At 44.0% G+C, this 23,281-nt stretch overlaps 2 protein-coding genes across 3 annotated transcripts in view; both read right to left on the bottom strand.

Moving 5' to 3' along the window:
• The window catches only part of LOC119661360 (globin CTT-I/CTT-IA-like), a 38,399-nt gene extending 19,177 nt beyond the window's left edge, over nt 1-19,222 (bottom strand). The window contains exon 1 of the mRNA XM_038070669.1: nt 19,092-19,222. The gene's annotated coding sequence lies outside the window, so the exon portion shown is untranslated. The remainder of the gene's footprint in view (nt 1-19,091) is intronic.
• On the bottom strand, nt 19,210-20,591 carry LOC119661361 (globin CTT-VIIB-8-like). Of its 2 annotated transcripts, none has more exons than XM_038070671.1 (4): nt 20,406-20,591; nt 20,017-20,260; nt 19,753-19,914; nt 19,210-19,697 (listed from the first exon to the last, which is right to left on the bottom strand). In XM_038070671.1, the coding sequence occupies exons 2-4, from the start codon at nt 20,236-20,238 to the stop codon at nt 19,545-19,547; spliced, it is 537 nt and encodes a 178-aa protein (XP_037926599.1). In that variant the 5' UTR covers nt 20,239-20,260; nt 20,406-20,591; the 3' UTR covers nt 19,210-19,544. The 2 variants fall into 2 exon arrangements, with proteins under 2 accessions (XP_037926599.1, XP_037926598.1); XM_038070670.1 differs by having other exon boundaries at nt 19,211-19,697; nt 20,017-20,279.
• Between the last annotated feature and the right edge of the window lie 2,690 nt (nt 20,592-23,281).

Genomic DNA, 23,281 nt, shown 5'->3' with positions numbered 1-23,281 from the left:
TCACCCGAGCGATGTTTTGGGCAATGATCAGTCTGGAGCTGCCTTTACTGCCCTCGGTAAAAAGATCATGGAGCTGTGTGAGTTTATAAAGGAGCGCAGGAACATTCACCAAAATATAAGGGCCATGATAAGAGGCATCCGTTTGACGTACGGCAAGGCCCAGGATGAACGAGTAGGGAAGTCGCCGATTGGAAAAGTGAACCAGGCAACTCAAGTAACGCCGGTTCAAAACACAAAAGGGGAGAAACCGGGGAAGAGGCTGCGCGAGAAGTTGAATGACTCAACAGGCCAGCAAACCCCGAAAAGAAAAAAGGACTCAACTCCCAAAAAGGCGGAGTTCATGAAAAGTACGTCTGAAGCTACCAGGGAAAATACTGCAGTGGCTACCTCGAGAAAAGGGATCGAACCTTCAAAGGCGGATGCGGAAGCTTGGAGGAAGGTAGAACCGCGGAAAAGAAATTATTGGAGGAAGATTAGACCGGAGGTGATTTTCATTTCCAAACGAGGCGAAGGGTCATACGCCGACATTCTCAGGAAAGTGAAGGCAGACCCTGAACTCACCAATTTGGGAGACAACGTCAGCCGTATTAGACGGTCGCAGAAGGGAGATCTTATGTTGGAACTTAAGAAATCCAAGGATGTAACCGCGGAAAAATTCTTAAGCCAAATCGGGAAGACTTTAGGGCAGGAAGCTGACATAAGAGCTAGCAGGCCGGAGATCACTATAATCTGCAAAGATATAGATGAAATCACGACGAAGGAGGAGGTTCGCGAAGCATTGGAGAAACAGTTCGATCTTGCCGGACTACAAGAGTCAGCGGTGAAAACGCTAAGGAAAGCCTATGGGGGAACACAAACCGCCATCATCAGCCTACCAGTGGAGAACGCACTCAAACTGTTAGCAGCAGGGAGAGTGAGAATAGGCTGGGTTATGTGTCGCCTTAGGGAACAGGTGGCGTTAAAACGGTGCTTTAGATGCCTTGGCTTTGGTCACATTGCGAATTCATGCACTAACCCAAATGACAGGTCAAAGCAATGCAGGAGATGCGGAGTGGAAGGCCACATCAGCAAGGATTGCGGAGCTGACCCAAATTGTCTACTGTGCAAAGGAAAGGAGGGTGTGGACCATCGGCACATTGCAGGCAGCAGCAGGTGCCCGGAATACAGGAGAGCCCTTAGCACAAATCGCAGATGAGGTTGATACAAATCAACCTCAACCACTGCGAGGCGGCGCAGGCTCTGCTCGCGCAAACCATCCGCGAGAAAAACATCGATGTGGCCATACTAAGTGAACCATACCGAAACCGCGGTGGTAGCGTTTGGGTCAAAGACCAAACGGGCCAAGCAGCGCTGTGGACTTGTGGAGAACAAGCCTTCCAGGAAATAATGGAGCACCCGGAGGAGGGCTTCATCAGAGCGAAGGTGAAGGGCATCCACATCTACAGCTGCTATGCTCCACCCAGCGCTACACTCGTCGAGTATGAGCGGATGCTTGCTGCTCTTGTTTTGGATGCAAGAGGACGTTGGCCGATCATAATAGGAGGCGATTTCAACGCGTGGGCTCTTGAATGGGGCAGCCGGATAACTAATGTCAGGGGACGTGTTCTCCTCGAAGCATTCGCGGAGCTGGACGTGGTACTGGCGAATGTTGGGTCTTCGTACACTTTCCGGGGAAGGGGCCTGGGGTCTATAGTGGACCTGACATACGTGAGTGCCACTTTAGCCAGTAGAATCGCTTGGCATGTCAGTGAGGACTATACTCACAGCGACCACCAGGCAATCTACATAGAGATCAAGGGCGGATCGAGCTCGAAAAAGAGTTTTCGCAAAATGCCGGGTGGTATGCTTGGCTGGACAGTGAAAGCTTTCGAGGGGGACACGTTTTCCGCGGTGCTCAAATCCGACATATCCCTGAATGGTACGGCTGGAGAGAAAGCCACCCAGATCACTCGATGGGTGACGGAAGCATGCGATGCTACTATGCCCAGAAGGCGATTGCTCCCCAGTAGGCAACCCAACTACTGGTGGAACAATGAAATCGCAAGTTTGCGAGCCGCATGTTTTCGGGCAAGGAGGCTTTGCCAGAGACTCAGGGGAAAACCCGGTGGCGACGGTCGAGAGGAGGCACACAAGCAATTGCGTGGCCGCCTAAAGGAAGCCATTCGGAGGAGCAAAAAGAACTGCTTCAAACAGCTGTGCGACCATGCCGACATAAACCCTTGGGGCGAGGCTTACAGAGTGGTGATGAAAAGGCTGCGGAAATCACCCCAGGTGACCTGTCTGCGCCTCCTGAAACAGATTGTTACCACTCTGTTCCCTCACCACGAAAATAGGGGAAGGCAAGTTTGTGTCCAGCCAAATGACGGCATAATACCGCCTGTAACTGTGGAGAGCTGCGGGAAATATGTGGTAGGGTCGGTGACAACAAGGCCCCAGGTTTGGATGGCATCCCCAACCGAGCTTTGAAACTGGCAGTGAAGACTAGGCCCGACCTTTTCGCCAACACCTTCGAGGCGTGCCTAAAAGAAGGAATATTCCCTACCCAGTGGAAAAAGCAAAAGTTGGTGTTGCTTCCGAAGCCTGGCAAGCAACCTGGAAACCCAGCGTCGTATCGTCCTATCTGCCTGTTGGATACAATGGGGAAGATGATGGAGAGAGTCATCTACAACAGACTTCTGCCCATCGTCGAAGCCAGCAATGGTTTGTCGGAACGCCAGTTTGGTTTCCGACGAGCCCACTCTACGGTGGACGCAATTGGCATGGTGGTAAACCTGGCAAAAGGTGCACTGATTTCTGGCGGCTGCTGTGCCGTGGTGGCGTTGGATGTCAAAAACGCATTCAACTCGGCCAACTGGAATAGAATTAAAGGGGCGTTGGCTGACATAGGTGTCCCCGGATACTTAGCGAATTTGGTGGAAAACTACCTCTCAGAGAGGACTCTCTGGTACGGGACGGATGAGGGCCCCAAAGAGTACATTGTCACAGCCGGGGTACCACAGGGATCGGTACTTGGTCCCCTGTTGTGGAATATCATGTATAATGGGGTGCTTGCTCTTTCCGTCCCAGAGGGTACTACGATTGTCGGCTTTGCTGATGACCTAGCTGTGGTTGTTGCAGCAAAACACCCAGAAGATGTGGAGGTTTACGCAACGGAAACAGTGAGAGCGGTAAAGTCCTGGCTAGAAAAGGCCGGGCTGACCTTGCGGACGCGAAAACGGAAGCGGTCTTGATAACGAAACGCAGGAAAAATAATACTGTAAAAGTGGAGGTCGGTGGACATACGGTCGTATCAAAGCCGGCTATCAAATACCTGGGGGTAATAATTGACACTAAATTGAGTTTTAGGGAGCACCTAGAGTATGCATGCCAAAAGGCAGCCAGTGCCACCACGGCACTTGCAAAAATGTTGCCAAATATTGGTGGGCCGAAACATTGTCGGAGGTTGGTGCTAGCCGAAGTGGTGCGCTCCATCCTGCTCTACTCGTCGCCTGTGTGGGCAGAGGCGCTTGCAAACTTTCAGAGACGGAAGCAGGTGAACTCGGTTTACCGGCGGATGGCTTTGAGGGTTTGCAGTGCTTTTAGAACCACATCAGATGAGGCAGTATTGGTGGTGGCAGGCATGATCCCGGTCGGCATTCTGGCCAAAGAAATGAGTGTCCTGTACAATGCAAGACGTATAGAGGGGCATGCACAGCGTAGAAATGCGGCAAGTCAGAGTCGCTTGATCTCCGGCAAAGCAGATGGGACGTGTCTACGGAAGGTCGGTGGACGCACAGGCTCATTCCCAACATTAGGGTGTGGCTTGAGCGAAAACATGGGGATACCAACTACCACATTACCCAGTTCCTCACGGGACACGGTGGTTGCTACAGGCAGTATCTGCACCGCTTTGGGTTGGATGACTTTCCGAACTGTCCCAGATGCGATGGCATACCGGAGGATCCAGAGCATGTGATGTTTCACTGCCCACGATTTGCGATGGAGAGAAGGAGCTTAAACCAGGTGCTGGGCAGGAGTGTGACCCCGGAGAGCTTGGTTACTGAGATGCTGGAGTCCGAGGAGAAGTGGCTTGCGGTTGGCTCCGCAATCATCCAAATGCAGGAGGAGTTGCTGAAAGAACAAAGAAGGAGGAAAGCTGCAAATAGGAGAAGGATGAGTGCCTAAGGGCAAACCTACCCCGCGAAGTAATACCTCAATTGTGGTCCCGCGGGGCTGGGGCTGGAGAGACCGGGGGTGGTTTTTAGTGGGTGTGAATCCCACACGCGCCCGCTGTTGTTCCGCCGTTCGGGCGGCGGAGCTGCGGCGGACGTGTCTTTCTAAGATTTTCCACCTCCGTGTACGCACAAAAAAAAAAAAAAAAATATTTATGTACGCATCATTAACTGGTAATAAGCAACGTTTGTTTGTTTAGGGTGAGCATGTTTTTAATATGTATGTACATATGTGTATTTTGTTTGGCAATACATGATGGCATATTTTGCATTCTTAGCTATGTATGAATGGAAAAATATGCATAGAGATCTGCTCAAATAATATGAATACAAAACCTTTATACTAGAAGCTTTCAATATTCCGACTTGTTTATTTAGTTGCTGACGTATTTTTAGGGTTTTGTGGGAAACAAAGCTTAAAATGGATTCGATGTCTACGTCTCTGTCTGTCTATCAAACCCGATTTACACGGAAACGGTCGACCCATTGTCATAAAATTTGGTGCGAAGATGTATTCTCTGAATCCCTTTAACTATAGCATGTGACGTCATTTTGCGTTGAGTTTAAGGAGGATACTTACACACATGGAAAAGGGGGGGGGCGACATTTTTTTATGAAATATGGTCATGGTTCCGATTTTAGACACTCCTCAAAATGTTAGCCTTAAAAAATGAATCAGGGCTCGTTCTCCGAACCTATCCAACCGAGAAATCCGAAAAAAACACAATGATGTATAATATATACACGGAATTTAGGTTTCAAAATACATTTCATTCCCATATCTGCACAAATAAAATGAATAATTGCTTATTACCATATTTTAGAAACTTATCCGAAAGCTCCCTTAAGTTCATTTTAGTAGTACAAAATTTGGCAGCACTATAAGGGTTAATATAGGGTATAATTGGTGGAAATCCAACTATTCTTAACAAAGCTACAGAAGGTTAAAAGTTTTCACATGAATTGATTACACTCTAAAACGTATATGTGGGGAGAGGACGAGGAAACACCCACACAAGAAAACCATCTAATCGAAATCTATAGACTGACAGAACAATACATTAACCACATGGATCTCGGTCAATTTACCTACCTCATGTATCTCACTACCGCGGACAGGAAATGGTTTTTTCAGGTTCGAAGAAAGTGGACTGCCACCCGTGCGAACCTAAGGAAAATTCTCACCGCCGCTATCAACTAACAGTTTTTAGGAGCAGAGATTTGTATCGCTGCCAGACTGTCGCCGGACGTTGTGACTCGTCAACAAAGTTTTAGGCACTCTGTGCCGACCAACATTTAAAATAATGTTTTCTCTTCTTTAAGAAACTATGAAAACGCTTTTTAAAAATAGATTTTGGCAGTTGCAGTTGATGAGTACGGAGAAAAGCGGCCCTAAGCGCCGTAAAACCACCAACGATGACCAGGATATTAACGAAGTTTCCGTGGATGACGTCGGGCCAGAGTTACCGATACCATCTAATGACAATGACTTAGAAAAACAGTTACAAATTCCTACGGAGCTCAACGAGCTCGACGAAATGCGAGCCAAGTATGATGATGTGCTGTGGTAAAATGGGAGTAAGCGTACTGCAATCTATGCTGCGACAGTTTTTCCCGCAGTGAACATGAGACAGCGCAATGTTTCCCTGACCAAACCAGCAGACGTACCAGTTGATTATCCCCCACTATGCGAACCACGTCAAGCAGCGACTTCGTCAGAACGTCCAGCGCGGGAGGGTCCCACAAGTGAGCCAAGGCAGGGATCCGAAATAGAATAGATGTGCTTTAAGGTCATCGACTCAAAGCCCAAAAAGCAACAAGTGAATACTAAGTGTAACTGCTCCCCAAGTGACAAGTGTCAGCGCCTCCTCTGCTGGTGCCTAAAAGTCCAAAAAGGAGAAAATTCCTTGAATTAGGGCATATAATATTAATGTCCCGCAGCTACTGAAATCAGTTAACGGTCAAGGTCTAAAGGTATCCCAAAAAATACGAGGGGTGATATAGCCTTCATTTTTGTGGAGTCCGCTTGAGACCATGGCTTAGTGGCACCATAAGAACCCCTCAATCGTTTGGAACTCAGTCCATAATTATCCGCGGTCTCCACAGGCAAACTGACCCTGAAGAAATTATGGCCAAACTCATTTCAGAGTAACCACTTTTGAAATTTCGTTGCAAACAAGATAAGGTCTTCACAGGAAGAATCCTCCGCTCCCCATCAAATCTCAATCTCGTCTTTTTATAGCCAGTTTTGAGCCTTCCCAAGAACTAAGCAAAGTTTTCAAGGTGAAGTATGTTCTTCATCAAAAAATTACCTTCGAAAAGGTCAAACCAGTGGAGGAAGTGTCACAGTGTGTGGGTCGATAGTGCACAGATGCGTTAAATGCGCAAAGAGCCATCGAGGTGGGAAATGCTCAATACCCACAACGGGAGTTCCGCACTGCTGCAACTGCGGCTATGATGCCACAGTGACTCAACTTTCACAGAGTTTGACCAGCCCAGGCGTGTCATACTCACAAGCTGCTAAGAAATCTCTTCCCAATGCATCGAATCAAGCAAACGCCAAGCAACCAAACAAGAGTTTCCGAGAGTGGGTTGAAGCTCTCGCTTCTGCGCCCAGCGACGAGCAGCGTAAATTCGCTGAGATTAAACTTATCCTTTACTTATAGAATTAAGTATTATTACATTCAACTCCGCGACCTTCATCTCGCACGCCCAAAGTGCCACCGCCCAATTGTTAATCGACACTCTGAAGATTTCTACTGCATTTTGGAGACTCACCTTAAAAGCAAATATAACGTGAACTTCACTGGATATATCATTATTCGAAACGATAACAATTCAGGCACTGCCCTCCTAGTCCGAAAAGACTATGTTTTTGAGAAAGTCGCCATTGAGAAGCTGCAAACTTTTTCGGCTGCAGCGAAAATAGTTAAAACTACCGATGGTAGGCGGATCCTAGTAGTCTCGGTCAATGTCAAGTGTAATTTTAAAATTGAGCAACTGGGCAATCTGCAGTTAAAGTCAAAATACTTTCTTCTCGGAGGCGATTTCAACTCGAGGCACACCTCCTGGGGCGACAAGGCAGTCAATATAAATAGGGACACCTTGCTAAAATGGATTCACGACCGTTTTTCGCTCACCAATACGGAAATGGATTTGTCAGATACACCGACAAGACCGAGTAGTTAGTCTATCCTCGACTACTTCCTACTGTCTGATGAAACCAAGCAAAGATTTCAGTTGAACGGACAAGTCCGACCATTTTGCAGTTGAACTCCAACTTCCCACGTCGCCTCAACTGCAAAAGCAAGTCCTAACGACTACCAGATCCCTCACTCACACAAAATGGGACAAATTCAAGTCACATTTCGTGCCTAATCTGAACTTGAAAAATCCGAAATTTATCAGATATAGAAATCGACGAAGCTATCAACATTGTTACACGCCGAAACACCAAGCTAATAAAAGTCGATGACTTCGAATGAAAGTCAGACAAATATGGTGCAGGAACCACTAACGTACTTTTCACTAATATGGAAATAAAGTCAATGCAAAGTATAAAGCATCGTTTTCCCGGATTAATTCCCTGAGTACAATTTTTCAGCAAATGGTGGCGAATTTTCCCAATAAAGAATTAACCAGGAAATTAGCAGACATAAAACCCGCGCCTAATATGTTTTAGAATATAAACAGGTTGAGGCTCTGCAATTCGGCCTTAACTACGACAGTTGAAGCGAAATTAAAAAATTGCTTCTCAAAAGTTCCAATAAGTTAGTGACCTATTCGACTACGAACAGTCTTCCACAACTCACCACCTTGACCCACAACCTAAACGGTAAAAAATCAACCGGACCTGACAAGATTACCAATTGCGTCATTAAAAATTTGCCCATTGTCTTTTAGCAGTTTGCATTAATAACGGCAGGCAAAAATTGAAACGATCCGAAAAAAGGGAATCTCCTACGAGCCAAACAATTTCAGATCCATTTCTCTGCTTTCCAACCTATGAAAATTTGTTGAGAGGGCTTGGAACTCGTCCCGCATTGTAATCTTAAAAATATCATTTCCAGTCAACACGGAACGCTATATGCACTGAGCTACATTCACGACACTGTCGTTTCTAGACTTAATGTCAACAATAAACCAACCATAGCCTGTGCATTGGATTTAGAAACGGCCTTTGACTCCGTATGGGCTATGGGATCTACTAACGAACTACGAAGTTAGTAGGATCTACTAACTTCTTCGTATGAAAATAGGTCTTAGCACCAAAGCCAAACTGATTCTCTACAAGACCCTGATAAGGCCCATAATCTATTACGGAGCACCTAAATGAATCACTTGATCCAACCCTGCTATGAATAAATGCGGAGCGTTTGAGCTCCGACTACTAAGATATTGCATTGGCCTATCTTATAACTGCAAAACTAGAAAGGTCAGGATAGTATATCCACATTGGCCATATTTCTCAGGCCCAGCCAAATTGTGAGTAATAACCTAAGACCCCCCATCTTTTCCCTCTTTGGCACTCTTGGTCTCATAGGGGTAGATAGAGGATAAGCACAAGTTACTGTGATGCGCCATTGTATAGGTATAGTAGTTTTAAGTAGTTGTAACTATCCTAAGTTAGAATTAAGCAAATAAATAGTAGTTTTTTAAGTAACCTTCTGGTGCTTTTAGTGCGAGCGCCTTTTTAAGGTTTTGTGTAAAACAAAACCTTATTAAAATCGTTTCAATGTCTGTCTGTCTGTCTGTCACACGTATTTTTCTCTAAAACGGCTAAGCCGATCCGAACGAAATTTGGTGGACAGATGGGAGTTATGAAATCCCCCGCATGCAGCGAGTGGCATAAATTTAGGTGGAGTTTAAAGGAGGGCTCCCCATGCATGCAAAGGGGGGATTCCAAAATTTTTTTCACCGGATATAGTTGTGTAGGATATCAAATGAAAGGTCTCGATTTGTACTTTCCAAAACTGGTATTAGTTTTGGCATAAATTGCAAAGTGCGTGAGTAAAGAACCAAAATGTACGCACTTGAAGTGAGACAGGACTCATTTTCGGAAACTACCCAACCTAAAAATCCGGAAAAAATCGGAGTGGTGCGCCTAGATGAAATCTAGGCCTCAAAATCTGTCCCGTTCCGATATCTGCTCAAATAAACTTACTAATAGTATATTACTACTTTATAGAAATTTACTGAAATCTGGCAATTAACGCCAAAATTATAGCAGTTCAAACTTAGAAATTTCGCGCGAATTTACCGCTTCCAAAGCCATGCAAATCAGATGCTGACGTCATAATTACCCGGAATAATTGACATTCGCGTGAAATATTAAAGTCGCATTTATGAAGAATCTACTTATCTGCAGCACTTTTTAAGATTTTGTGTAAAACACTTATGTGAAATCTAATCTTCGAGAGATGTCCTATTCCGGCATCTGCTCAAAAAATTTACTAATAGTATATTATCAACTTTTAGAAATTGACTAAAAAAACTCCCCTTAAGTTCAACCTAGGTGTACTAAATTTTGCACCGGCATAGAGGACAGCCTCGTGCATACACATGCCTAGTTTCATGAAAATCCAACTATTATTGGGAAAGTTATAGCAGCTCAAACTTATCAATTTCCTGCTAATTAACAGCATCTTAAGCCATATAAATAAGATGCTGACGCATAATTAACGAGAATAATTGAAATTCGAGTGAAATATTAAAATTCCATCCAAGAAGAATATAATTCTCCCTAGCCCCTTTTTTAAGGTTTTGTGTAAAACCTTTTGTGTCTGTCTGTCTGTCTGTCACACGCATTTTTCTCCAAAACGGCTAAACCGATCCGAACGAAATTTGGTGGACAGATGGGAACTATGAAATCCCACCCATACAGCGAGTGGCATAAATTTAGGTGGAGTTTGAAGGGGAGCTCCCCATACATGCCAAAGAGGGATTCAAAAAATTTTTTCACCGGATATATAATAGTTGTGTAGGGTATCAAATGAAAGGTCTCGATTTGTACTTTCCGAAACTGACAATAGTTTTGGCATAAATTGCAAAGTGTGTGAGTAATGAGTCAAAATGTACGCATTTGAAGTGAGACAGGACTCATTTTCGGAAACTACCCAACCCAAAAATCCGAAAAAATCAGGGTGGTGCGCCTAGATGAAATCTAGGCCTCAAAATATGTCCCATTCCGATTCTGCTCAAATAAACTTACTAATAGTATATTACTACTTTTTAGAAATTTACTGGAAAACCCCCCTTAAATTCATCCTAGGATTTCCGGATTCGGTACCAGCATAGAGGACAATATTTGCCCTAAATTTCATAGAAATCAGGCAATTAACGCCAAAGTTATAGCAGTTCAAACTTAGCAATTTCGCGCGAGTTTACTGCTTCCAAAGCCATGCAAATCGGATGCTGACGTCATAATTACCCGGAATAATTGACATTCATTGTGTCCGGATAGCTGAGTGGTTAGAGCGCGAGGCTGTCGTACGGAAGGTCGCGGTTCAAATCTCACTGGTGGCAGTGGAATTTGTATCGTGATTTGACGTCGGATACCAGTCGACTCAGCTGTGAATGAGTACCTGAGTCAAATCAGGGTAATAATCTCGGGCGAGCGCAATGCTGACCACATTGCCTCCTAGTGTACCGTTACGGTCTTGAATGAAGTGCTCTAACACACTTCAAGGCCCTGATCCAACATGGATTGTTGCGCCAACGATTATTATTATTATAATTGACATTCGTGTGGAATATTAAAGTCACATTTATCAAGAATCTATTTATCTACAGCCCTTTCTAAGGTTTTGTGTAAAACACTTATGTGAAATCTAATCTTCGAGAGATGTCCTATTCCGGTATCTGCTCAAAAAATTTACTATTAGTATATTATTAACTTTTAAAAATTGACTAAAAAACTCCCCTTAAGTTCATTCTAAGTGTACTAAATTCCACCGACATAGAGGACAGCCTCGTGCATACACATGCCAAGTTTCATGAAAATCCAACTATTAATGGGAAAGTTATAGCAGTTCAAACTTATCAATTTCGTGCTAATTAACAGCATTGTAAGCCATACAAATAAGATGCTGACGTCATAATTAACGAGAATAATTGAAATTCGAGTGAAATCTTAAAATTCCATTCAAGAAGAATCTAATTCTCCCTAGCCCTTTTTAAGGTTTTGTGTGAAACAAAACCTTATTAGAATCGAGACGGTGTCTGTCTGTCCGTCTGTCCGTCTGTCTGTCTGTCTGTCTGTCTGTCTGTCTGTCTGTCTGTCTGTCTGTCTGTCTGTCTGTCACACCTGATTTATTCAGAAACGGCTGGACCGATTGTCACGAAATTTGATGGGAGTATGTAATCTGGTGTTCCCTTTACATGCGGCAAGTAGCGCCATCTTATGTTAAGTTTAAGGGGGGGCTCCCCATACATGTAAATGGAGGGTGCAAATTTTTTTTTCACAGAATGTAGCCATGTGGGGTATCAAATGAAAGGTCTCAATTAGTACTTTTCGAAAATGGTTGAATATTTGATGTCGGGTGAAACATAGGGGAGTGAGGGCTCAAAATATGACCCCCAAAAAGTGTAACAGGTCTCGTTCTCCGAACCTATCCAACCGAAAAATCTGAAAAAAATCACAGTGATGCATCTCTACGAAATCTAGGCCTCAAAATATATCCGGTTCCAATATCTGCACAAATAAAGTTAATAATAGTATATTTCCACATTTTAGAAATTTACCCGGCACCCCCCTTATGTTCATCCCAGAGGTACGAAATTTGCCATGCGTGTAATGAAGAATGTAATGCACAGTTTGGTCAAGTTTGAAGAAAATCCAACTATTATTAACAAAGTTATAGGGGATGAAACTTTACATTTTTTTGTGAATTTCGTGCACTCTACAACCTGCATGACGTCATCATCAGATATCAATTCGTCAATACCACAATGAAATGAGTTCTTATGAATTGGGTTCCAGAGAATTATTTTGTTTTAGTTTTTTAGTTATTTGCCAACCAGACATGTATGTATGTAGGTATATAATAAATGCGTGCTAATGAACTTTGCGGGTAGTGCCTAATTCAAATAGATATAAGAAGTAAATCGGAAATATGGGTACGATCCATTTATATACGTGCATATATGTGTACAGTATTCGGAAATAGACAGTTTGTTTGTTTAGGGTGAGCGGAATATCTATGGCTGTAATATGTACGTATGTCTCGTAGTTTGGAAAAATATGAAAGATTATGTTCAATTTGTAGTTATACACGGATAGAAAAATGTGCGTTGAAATTTCTTACATAAGATGAACACAAAACCTTTATACCCGAAGCACGAGCTTCCGGTATTCCGACTTGTTTATATTTGATGCTGGTTAAATTGTTTTCATTCGCTAATAATATTAAACTAAGAGCGTGAAACGTGCGAGGGTGACCATTATCAACACAGGGCTTTCCATCAAATGATTTATTTAAATCGCTTTCTAGAAAATAGAGGGTAATGGAATTTTTAGCTATATTACACGGAGCTGTCGTGCACTCGTCGCTCCTCACATCTTTTTCTTTTTCTTCAGCCTTCAGTTCACAAGCGGGGTCGGCTCGTGATGATCGGTTTCGTCATTTTATTGTATCAAATGCCTGATCAGGATGTAATCGCGAGACCTTTAAATCCCCATTCAGCGTATCAAGCCACCATTGTTTTGGCGGATTTTAGTTACTTGCCATTGCTTTCGATGTTCTGACCAATACTGGTTGTTGAATTCTCGTTAGCGTGAATTACGTGACCACACCATCGAAAACGCCTCTCTTGCAATTTTTCCACGATCGGTGCAAACCCATATCGATCGCGGATATTCTGATTTCAGACGTAATCAAAACGTGTCACGCCACCAGTGCAATGCAACATCTTCGTCCCCATTACCGCAAGACGCCGTTCATTGTCCTTTATAGTCGGCCAACACTCAGAACTATAGAGAGTGGCAGACGGACGACATTGCAGTAAATTTTAGATTTGGGACGTGCGCTGACACGTTGATCACAAAGAACACCAGTTGGGGAATGCCACTTCATCTAGGTTGCATTAATGCGTGGAGCAATTTCATTACGCAGTTCTCCATTGGCTGATAGCGTTGACGCGAGATATTTAAATCGCTGAGTTCTGGCAATGGCAGTAACCTGCCCTTCGAGATACTTAAATCGCTGAGTTCTGGCAATGGCAGTAACCTGCCCAGAATGGAGCGATTTCAATATCTCGCGTCAATGCTATAAGCCAATGGAAAACTACGTTATGCTCCTCACATAGGGAAGCATAAAACCTTTTATACCTGAAGCGTCAAGCTTCCGGTTTCCCGACTTGTTTTAAATAAAGTTGATGTTTGGTAACTAAGAAAATGTCAAGATTTACGAATGAACATATATGAAATGCACAGGGAAGTAAATTTACATAGGAGGTCGGGTAGTCCAAACAAATGTACTAGCCACCCGTTGAAATAGAATTAGGGCAGCTAAGTTCAACTTAAGCTAGAAATAAGCTACCAAGGTTGAGATGTAAGTCACTATTGACAAATAAAAACTAAAAACTATGCCCTTTGACCACTGGAGTTGGTCCTGTGTATAGTCTTCTTGGCGCATATATATATGTAGTATGCATAACATTAGTATGTGCTAATAAGCAATGTTTTGCTTGGATTAGTATAATATTTAGTTTGCAACCGATCATATTTCGATTGCATACAAAAGCAGGCTCAATTGTTACTTATTGCTGGCATTGAGTAAAACATAGGGGAGATAGGGCTCAAAATGTGCACTCCTAAAAGTGAAACAGGTCTTGTTCTCAGAAATCTGAAAGAAATGACAGTGATGCATCTATATGAAATCTAGGCCTCAAAATATATTCCGTATTGGTCTCTGCACCTACAAAGTCAATAATAATATATTACCATGTTTTAGAAATTTACCGAAAACCCCATTTAAGTTCATCCCAGAAATACAAAATCTGGTAGTAACATAGGCGATAATATAGGACATAATTTTGAAAAGTTTAAAGTCAATCCAGGGAAAAAGCGGAAAGAGGATGATGTGCCAGAAGGCGACTTTATTGAAGAAGTTCTCAGGGCCCAAGAAAAGGAGGCGAAAAAGGAAAAAAAGAAGCAACTGACTCCGCCGCCAGAGACACGTCTGTCCAAAAACAAGGAGACTGCCGAAAGCCAGGAGCAGAAAAGACGAGGAAGCGAAGATGGACTAGATCGTCGGCTCTGCTCATTAAGCCGACGGAAGGCAAGACATTTGCGGAAGTCCTTAGTGAAATCTGCTACAGGATGAAATCCGAAGACAACGGAGTAGAGGTGTCTTCCATATGGAAAACGAGGAGTGGCGGAGTTCTCGTCGAACTGGGCCCCAAGACCACCAACAAGAGTACGTTCTGCGAAGTGGTCAAGGGGCTATTAGGGGAGAAGGCTCTTGTTTCCAGGCTAAAGCCCATGTGCTCTCTGGAAATCCGGGATCTTGACTGCCTCACAAAAAAAGTTGAAGTAGAGGAGATGCTAAAGCGTGAATGTCCAGAGGTAACCAATCCCCGGATAGGTATCACATCTGTAAATGCTCGAGGGCAAAAGCTCGCCGTGGTGGAAGTGAGCGAAGAAACTCCTTAGCAGCGGGAGAATCCAAAACGGATGGGTAGTATGCAGGGTGCGAATGCGGATAGTCCCCGCCGAGTGCTACAGGTGTCTGCACTATGGAGATGCGGCCAAGCGCATTTTGCAAATTAACATCCACCGGAGTGCAACCGCTCACCAGTTGCTAGCACAGTTCGCTGCGGAAGTAAATGCTGATCTAGTGCTGATTAGCGAGCAATACCGAAACAAGGACCCGTCCTCATGGCATCTCGACTTATCGCGCACCGCTTCCATCTGGGTTGGGGACGACGTTCGACTTCGTGTTCTTGTCGAAGGCCGGGGGAACGGGTTTGTCTAGATCCGGTGTTTAGGGATAACTTTTTTAGCGTTTACCTGACGCCGAATGAGACGATGCCGGACTTTCGGCGCCGGCTTGATGCTTTGGAGGACGCCGTTTCGAGCACGGGGAGACGAATCCTGGTTGGCAGTGATTTTAATGCCAGTGCTCTTGAATGGAGCATGCCTCAGTCAGACTCCAGAGGGAAACGGATTCTGGAAATGGCGGCGAGAATCGGGCTCGTAGTTTTAAACACCGGATCCACGCCAACGTTTCGGCGCCCAGGCTGTAAAGGATGCATTTCTGACATCATATTTGCGTCGGAATCTTTGGCATCATCGGTGGACGAGTGGCGAGTCCTAGAACACTTTTCGGCAAGTGATCATCAGTACATCGCGTTCGAAGTGGTTGACGATACTTGCCGGCGAGCTCCCTCTGCGTGTGGACTGTCGCGAGGGTGAACATCGGGAAGCTCGTCGAAGCTCTTGGAGCAGGCAGGGCCCCGCTGGGAGCACTCCAGAGGTGGTAGTGTCGCAGCTGACACCGTCGTAAATTCAGTGATGAACCTGATAACGACGGCGTGTGAGGCTTCCATGCTCCTTAGGGGCCCCAGGCGCCTTCTATGTACGGGTGGACGGCAGAAATTGCCGACCTACGGAAGGTCATAAGTTCCGCCGTTTGGCACAACGTTTGCGCGCCATCGAGGAGCCATGCGCCTTTACGGCACAATATCGATCAGCAAAAAGGAGAGGAGAGCAAAGCTCGCGGCTGGCAGAACCTTGCTAACGAGGTGAATGACGACCTGTGGAGACTTGCATACCCTGCAAACTGAGCATCGATCAGATGGACCGTATTGTCCGGCCATTGTTCCCCAGACGCCCTGTACGCGTTGATGTAAATAGCGCCGGAAGCGTCGAGGATTGCTACCTTTTCACAATGAGAGAGCTCGAAGAAGCGGTTCTCACTATGAAAAATAGGAAAGCACCAGGTCCTGATGGCATCCAACGGCCAGAATCGCTGCTTGAAGTGTTCAACGTCTGGTTGAAGGAAGACATTTTTCTTGCCGCTGGAAAGTGGCCAGACTCGCGTTGATCAGTAAGGGTAAAGGAGACCCGGAGCTTTCGTCTGCATACCGGCCGCTGTGTATGCTTGACACGGCCGGAAAAGTGCTAAAGAAGATCATCTGGAGTAGACTTGCTGAAGCGATCCGCGCTGCCGAGGACTTATCCCCAAGGCAGTTCGGGTTCAGGACAGCGATATCCACAGTGGATGCTGTTATGGAGGTCGTAGATGCGGTTCATCGAGCCGAGGCACACGGCCGCCGATCTCGACGGATAGTCCTCCTCATAACGCTTGATGTCAGAAATGCCTTCAATTCCGTAAGATGGACAGATATGCTAGGCACACTAGAAAACTCCTTTCACGTACCAAGCTATCTCTTGCGGATATCGAGGGACTATCTGAAAGACCGTTCCCTGCTATATGAGACGCTAGAGGGCAAAAGGAGGATGGAAATTACGTCGCGACTAGCACAGGGATCTATTCTAGGGTCGGACCCCTGGAACGCTTCCTACGATAGTCAGCTGAGACTTGATATGTCCGAGGAGTCGCGCCTGGTCGTTTATTCAGACGAGGTTATGGCACTTGTTGCCGGACGCACTGTTGAACAAAGCACAAAGCAGACTCGGCATATTGATGCGACGGGTAAGCGGATGGATGACTGTTCATACTTTCAACCATGCGCCGGAAAAAAACGAAGTAGTCATCCTGACCAGAAGGAGAATTCCGACTCTGCGTCCCATATTGATCGGCGAGTTGACTATAGAGTCAAAACCAGCGGTTAAATACCTTGGTTTAATGCTCGACTCGAAGATGAGCTTTTTCGAGCAAATCAAAGCAGCAGCGGACAGGGCTGCAGCTGGAGTTGCGGCCTTGAGTCGGCTAATGGCGAATGTCGGGGGACCTATATCAACTAGGAGGCGTCTCCTTATGGAAGCAACGCACTCGGTTCTTCTTTATGGCGCGGAGGTATGGGCTGATGCTCTTGAAAAGGAGGTGCATCGTAAACGCCTCGCTCAAGTGCAGAGGCGAGGAGCGCTGCAAATGGCGTCTGCTTATCGCACCGTTTCCGAACCGGCTGTGCTGGTGATCGCGGGAGTGATCCCCGTTGCTCTTCTTGCCAAGGAGCGCAAAGCTATCTACTGCCGTAAGGGCGAAAACTCGAGAGAGGTGGTTGCCCTTGAAGAACGTCAACGCACCCTTACCGAGTTGCAACTTTCTTGACAAAATAAGCTAAGGGGCGGATGGACTGCGCGGCTCATCGACAAATTAGACCCGTGGTTGAACAGAACACACGGTGAGATTGATTACTTCCTTACCCAACTTCTAAGTGGGCTTGGAGGTTTTCAGTCTTACCTGCACAGGATTGGGAAGGCGCGATCTCCTGATTGTGTGCTCTGCAATGGAGTGGCGGACGATGCTTAACACACCTTTTTCTCTTGCGAGAGGTGGGACGGCTTTCGTCAGCAGCTTTATGCAGATACAGGGGAGCTCTCTCCAGACAACATTGTCAGAGGGATGCAGAAGAGCGCTGGCAGCTGGAATCGTAGTTCGCGTTATGTTCGAACTCTTCTTATTGCGAAGAAGATTGAACTCGACCGGCGACTCCTTTCCTCCCTTCCCCTTCCGTTGGTGAAAGGAATTCCCTGACTTAAAGGCTCCGAAAGCCGGGAGAGCGGGAGGGCTAGCTCGAAGTAATGTGTCAAACGGTTCCAGGCTAGTTGTCTGATGATAGGGGAGGTGTTTAGTTGGTAGTCTGCCAGCGTGCTGTTGCGGGAGTCTAACACTCTGTGCGTAAACGCATTCACCTACCCTACTCCCAAAAGAAAGTCAATCCAACTATTATTAACAAAGTTATAGAAGGTCAAAGTTTCGCATTTCAGGTAAATTTATTGCGTTCTAAGATGTGTATGATGTCATCATCATATAAAGTGCACTTATATGAATGGCGGGGTCCATGGGAAAGTTTTAGTTTGCCTTTTTTGGTTTTTTTCTGTTATTTGTATATTAGCGCCAATCACTTGAATGAGACATGTACAGGTAGTAACAAGTAGAACAGATCATCAGTTTCAGTGGTTTTGAATTTGCTTTTGTGCACGGAGTAAAATGGAAATGCGTTAGATCAATTTATCAATGCGGTAATAGGCAATGTTTGTTTATTTATCTCGTTCATCTGTATGTACATATGTATATCTTAGAGTTTAGAAAAATATTGCGGAATATTTTGTATTCTTAGCTATGTACGAATGGAAAATCGTGGTTAGAGAGTTCCTCACAAAAGATGACCACAAAACCTTTTACCTGAAGTGCCGAGCTTCCGGTATTCCGACTTGTTTGTTTACTTGGTTTTAGTACTTTTAAGGTTTTGTCTGCAAAACAAAACAGTTACTTTTGACATTTTTTGGAATGGCGGGGAGTTCAAAGGGTCGAAAGCGGTGATTTCTTTAATGGACCCATTCTCAGAAACTACCCAATCGAAAAATCTTAAAAAAATCACGAGGCTGCCTCTATTTGTTGCCTAGGTTTCAAAATACTCTTCATATCGATATCTGCTCGAATTAAGTTAATAATAGTACATACATTAAAGAAGTATTTTATGGGAAATTAAGTTAAAACCCCCCTTAACTTTATCTTGGAGTTATAAAAATTTGCAGTAATATAGATTATAGTATGAAGCAAGTTTGATCAAAATCATGCTATTACTAACAAAGTTACAGTATTTCGAACTTGTCTTTTCATGTAAATTTACTTCAACCCAAAGTACTAAATATCAATATCACACTAAAATCAGTAGTCTACCATGCTAAATGCAGATACATTACGGGCTACTTATAAACGGGACACTTCTGCACTCAAATATACTCACAAAAGAAACAAACAAAACCTTTCATATATCTATATCTATATTCTATATGTATTTGATTTCCACTTCAATATTCCTAAAAATATATTCTGAAACTCTTATTGTCCCTTTATGGCACAGACTAGGCAAGACAGCTACATATACAGAACCTTATGCTCGAAAATTTGATTACGAGGTCAGTGAGTTCGGAAGAACATTATGAGGGGCAGAAGTCCGCCTTGAGATCAATTAAACTAAACATGACCAGAACCACAAGATGAAAGACATACAATAGATAAATGAGGACAACAAGAACGTGCCAAATTTCTGCTGGGAAAAACATATACGGGAAGAGGTAATTGGGATCTATTTCAGAGAAACGGTTATAGCTAAACAATTAGTTTTGCAATAAAATATTAATATTGATAAAGTAATGTGATTTTATAATACATTTGTACATCAGCTTTGTTTATACATTTAACGACTTTTTCCAGTTTCAATAGCCATTTGCTCCATGGTAGTAAACGTAACGTGATAAATGTTGCAGAACAACTTTTCCCATGATTGTATTTCTCCTGGTGTTAGATGACATAATTCCGTTAGGATACCCAGAATGACATCCTTCAAATCCTACGGATAACAAATTAGTTCAAAGAAAGTATGTCAGCATGTTTAAAATAATTACGCGAAACGCCCGTATTGGAATGCTTCGACGATAATGATTCCGACCATGCACTTCCCAAATCCTCGGCAACGCCTTTTCAAAATCATCGTTTCCAAGTTCCTGAATAGTATCATCGAACAATTTTACGATTCTTCCAGCATGAGTGCGAAACCCTGGTGCTCCCTAATAGAAAAAACAATAAAAATTGGAAGAGAAACTATCCATCATTTTCTGATTGATAATTCTAAAGTTTTCTTAGCTACCGCACACTATCTGATATGATACCTTCAAAGTCAAGAGCGGTGTATTTTTAAAATGTTCAAATTTATTTTGCCAATGCGGATAGAGTTCGAAAAATTTCAGAAGAATAGCTTCACCAGCATCCAAGGGAGTTGCGCGAGGTATTTCCCAAGTTCTTTTGATGTTTGCAGCATCTTCGTCATTGAGTTTCACCATTTCCGGAATGGCATCAGGTTTAGATTTGATCATTGAAATGATAGTTCCCATTGTGGCAACAAATGATTTTCAACTGGAAATTTCAAGATATCCTTCAATGTTTTTGGTATGCATTAGTATGTGGTCAAAGTTAATCCTCACACTACCATCGTTTTACAATGAACTATGCAGACACATCACTCCACTCATTCAGGCTAATATCCAAGTTTTGCACTCACCTTTTGGGCTATTGTCCTTTAATGTTAGTTCCGCGAATAACTGGGAAAAGTTTGTAATTAATAAGAACAAGCAAAAGGTGATATCTATTAGTCGCCACTACAATGAAAACAATGGTCTTTTTTGATAAAAATCTGCCACATTAAAACACTTTTTCAACTTCTCGTTCAATAACTCTAACCAATTTGAACTCCTAATCGTAATTGCGAGTCGAAAACCATTCATGAACAAGTATTTCTTCCTGGAAAATCATTTTGCAATTTAATTGTTTATTGATTACTGTTCAAGTGGGTAAATAGATAGTTTCGTTGCGTGCAAAATGAAATTTAAGGATTACCCGACACAATGGTGTTTGGAATGAAAATTGCGCCGTCTGAATTGGTCGCCATTAAATGCAAATAAACCGATTAAAGAGAAATTCATAATATAAGAATGAACACAATTAAAGCGGTTATTCCCTCTGAAGGAATTGGGAAGGGTGCGTAGTCATAGAAAGGTACGTGACCAACTGCTCATTGGTCTCTTAGATGTCTAGAAACAAGTTGGGAAACGATTCAGTAGGATTTTATGAGGTTTGCAATGCATAGAATTTAAGTACGCAGATATTGAACATAAAGAGCAATTAAGGAATTTTCAACTTTTCGCGTCAGACAAAGCCTTATTAAAGCCGTTCTGTCTCCATACATACGAAAGAGGATGCATATATGGTCGTATGAGATATTAACTGAAAGGGTTTCATTACCGCTTTTCGGAAATTTCAATATAGGTTGGAGAGTAGGTGGGTCAGGGTTTAAAATGTACCCACTAAAAACTATAACAATTTCACTCAAAAGCAGAGAGAGGATAAAAGGCAAGTTGTGCCACGCGCTCCCATTTGTTGACTATTCTGGGTTAGTGGATTCTGCTGCATGCCTCAGCCGGAATGAAGTTTCCTTTCATTCTCTCTTTCTTAGCGCTTAATCTATCCTCTGCCAGCTATCCTCATAAGCCCGCGCGAAGACCGTTCCACTTCTCGCAAGAGAAAAAGGTGTGTTCAGCGTCGTCCGCCACTCCATTGCAGATCACACAATCTGGAGATCGCGCCTTCCCATTCCTGTGCAGGTAAGACTGAAAACCTCCATGCCCACTTAGAAGTTGGGTAAGGAAGTAATCAATCTCACCGTGCGTTCTGTTCAACCATGGGACTAATTTGTCCACGAGCCGTGCAGTCCACCTGCCCCTTGGCTCATTTTGCCAAGAAAGTTGCCACTCGAGAAGGCTGCGTTAACGTTCTTCACGGGCAACCACCTCTCTTAGGTTTTCGCCCCTATGGCGGTAGATAGCTTTGCGCTCTTTGCCAAGAAGGGCAACGGGCCGATTCGGAGATGGTGCGATAAGCAGGTGCCACTCGCAAACCTCCCCGCCTCTGCACTTGAGCGAGGCGTTTACGATGCACCTCCTTGTCAAGGGCATCAGCCCATACCTCCGCACTATAGAGAAGAACCGACTGCGTTGCTCCCATAAGGAGACGAATCCTATATGCGGCCCCCGGCATTCGCCATTAGCTGCAGCCCTGTCCGCTGCTGCTTTGATTTGCTCGAAGAAGCTCACCTTTGAGTCGAGCATTAAACCAAGGTATTTAACCGCTGGTTTTGACTCTATAGTCAACTCGTCGATCGATATGGGACGCAGAGTCAGGATTCTCCTTCTGGTCAGGATGACTACTTCGGTTTTTCCAGCGCAAGTTTGAAACCGTGAGCAGTCATCCATCCGCTTACCCGTCACATCAATATGCAATCTCACCTTAGTGTTGATATTCAGGCACGTCCATTTCCAGAATTTGGACAGCAAAAGTCAATCACTACACTATTTATGTTTCGAGCAATATAAAGTTCGGTGATACTGTCGGCAGAAACAATTTTACCTAAACCCACAAATTGATCGACGCCTTCAATACTCTGTCCATCGGTCTCCAGCGAAATTAGCATGAAGACCGTCACCGATTTGATCTCAATGTAGCACATTATATTTTGCCGAAATATTCCGTGCTAATAGTTTCTCCGGAATGTTGTTTCTCCCATCGACCCTGTCGCAATCTTTCTTCAAATCGATGAAATACCTACCTTGAGCGGGTACTCAAATAAACTCGATACAATCCTCCACAATGATCTTCAGCGTGTCGATTTGGCGAGCACAGGAGGACACAGTCAATCAAGCTTTGTATTATCCTTTAATGTAATGATTGAACATGACTTCTGCAATTATCTTCACGGTAGTGGAGAGTAGGCAAATACATACCTCTCCAGGTACCGCATTCAACACCTGCGCCCTTCTCCGGATTTTAGCGATCTTCCCCCTTTTCCAGTCGGGTTCCCATGATTCTCCAATAAGTGCAAGTGGCAGTTATAGTTTGGTGTTTGGGGAAGCAGTTCATATTCGTATAGTACGGTGAGGGTTACTAAATATTCTGTTAACTTCACCTCTTAACCTTTTCGTAAATGTTCTTTAATCTAAAGAATAAAGACTTACAACCATTTGCAGTGCTTGCGGGATGCAATGTAGCTTCCTTTTCTTATAACCCTTGTGTGTATATGGAGTGGGAAGGAGACATAGTCTCCAAGCGCTCAGGTCACTGCAGTCTACGCCCCGTCTAACGAACTATCCCGCACTAGTTTCTATATAGTAGGATTGTCGCTAGTGGACGTAATACTACCCATTGCAACTGGATCTGAAGTCGGGTGCATCCACAGGCGATTCACTCACATAGCAAATATGCCGTGGATTCAACTTGCTCGTTACAGTGAATTATAGCCATTCAAAATGCCCACAATACTTTTGTAAATATTCCTGCTTTTTGACAGGATAGACTTTACAGCACATCTGCTAATGAAAGGACTGT

The sequence above is a fragment of the Hermetia illucens genome, chromosome 1, assembly GCF_905115235.1.
Source record: "Hermetia illucens chromosome 1, iHerIll2.2.curated.20191125, whole genome shotgun sequence".
Classification (NCBI taxonomy): Eukaryota; Metazoa; Arthropoda; class Insecta; order Diptera; family Stratiomyidae; genus Hermetia; species Hermetia illucens.
Note: the sequence above shows the minus strand (reverse complement) of the source record. Positions and strands in the feature narration are given on the sequence as shown.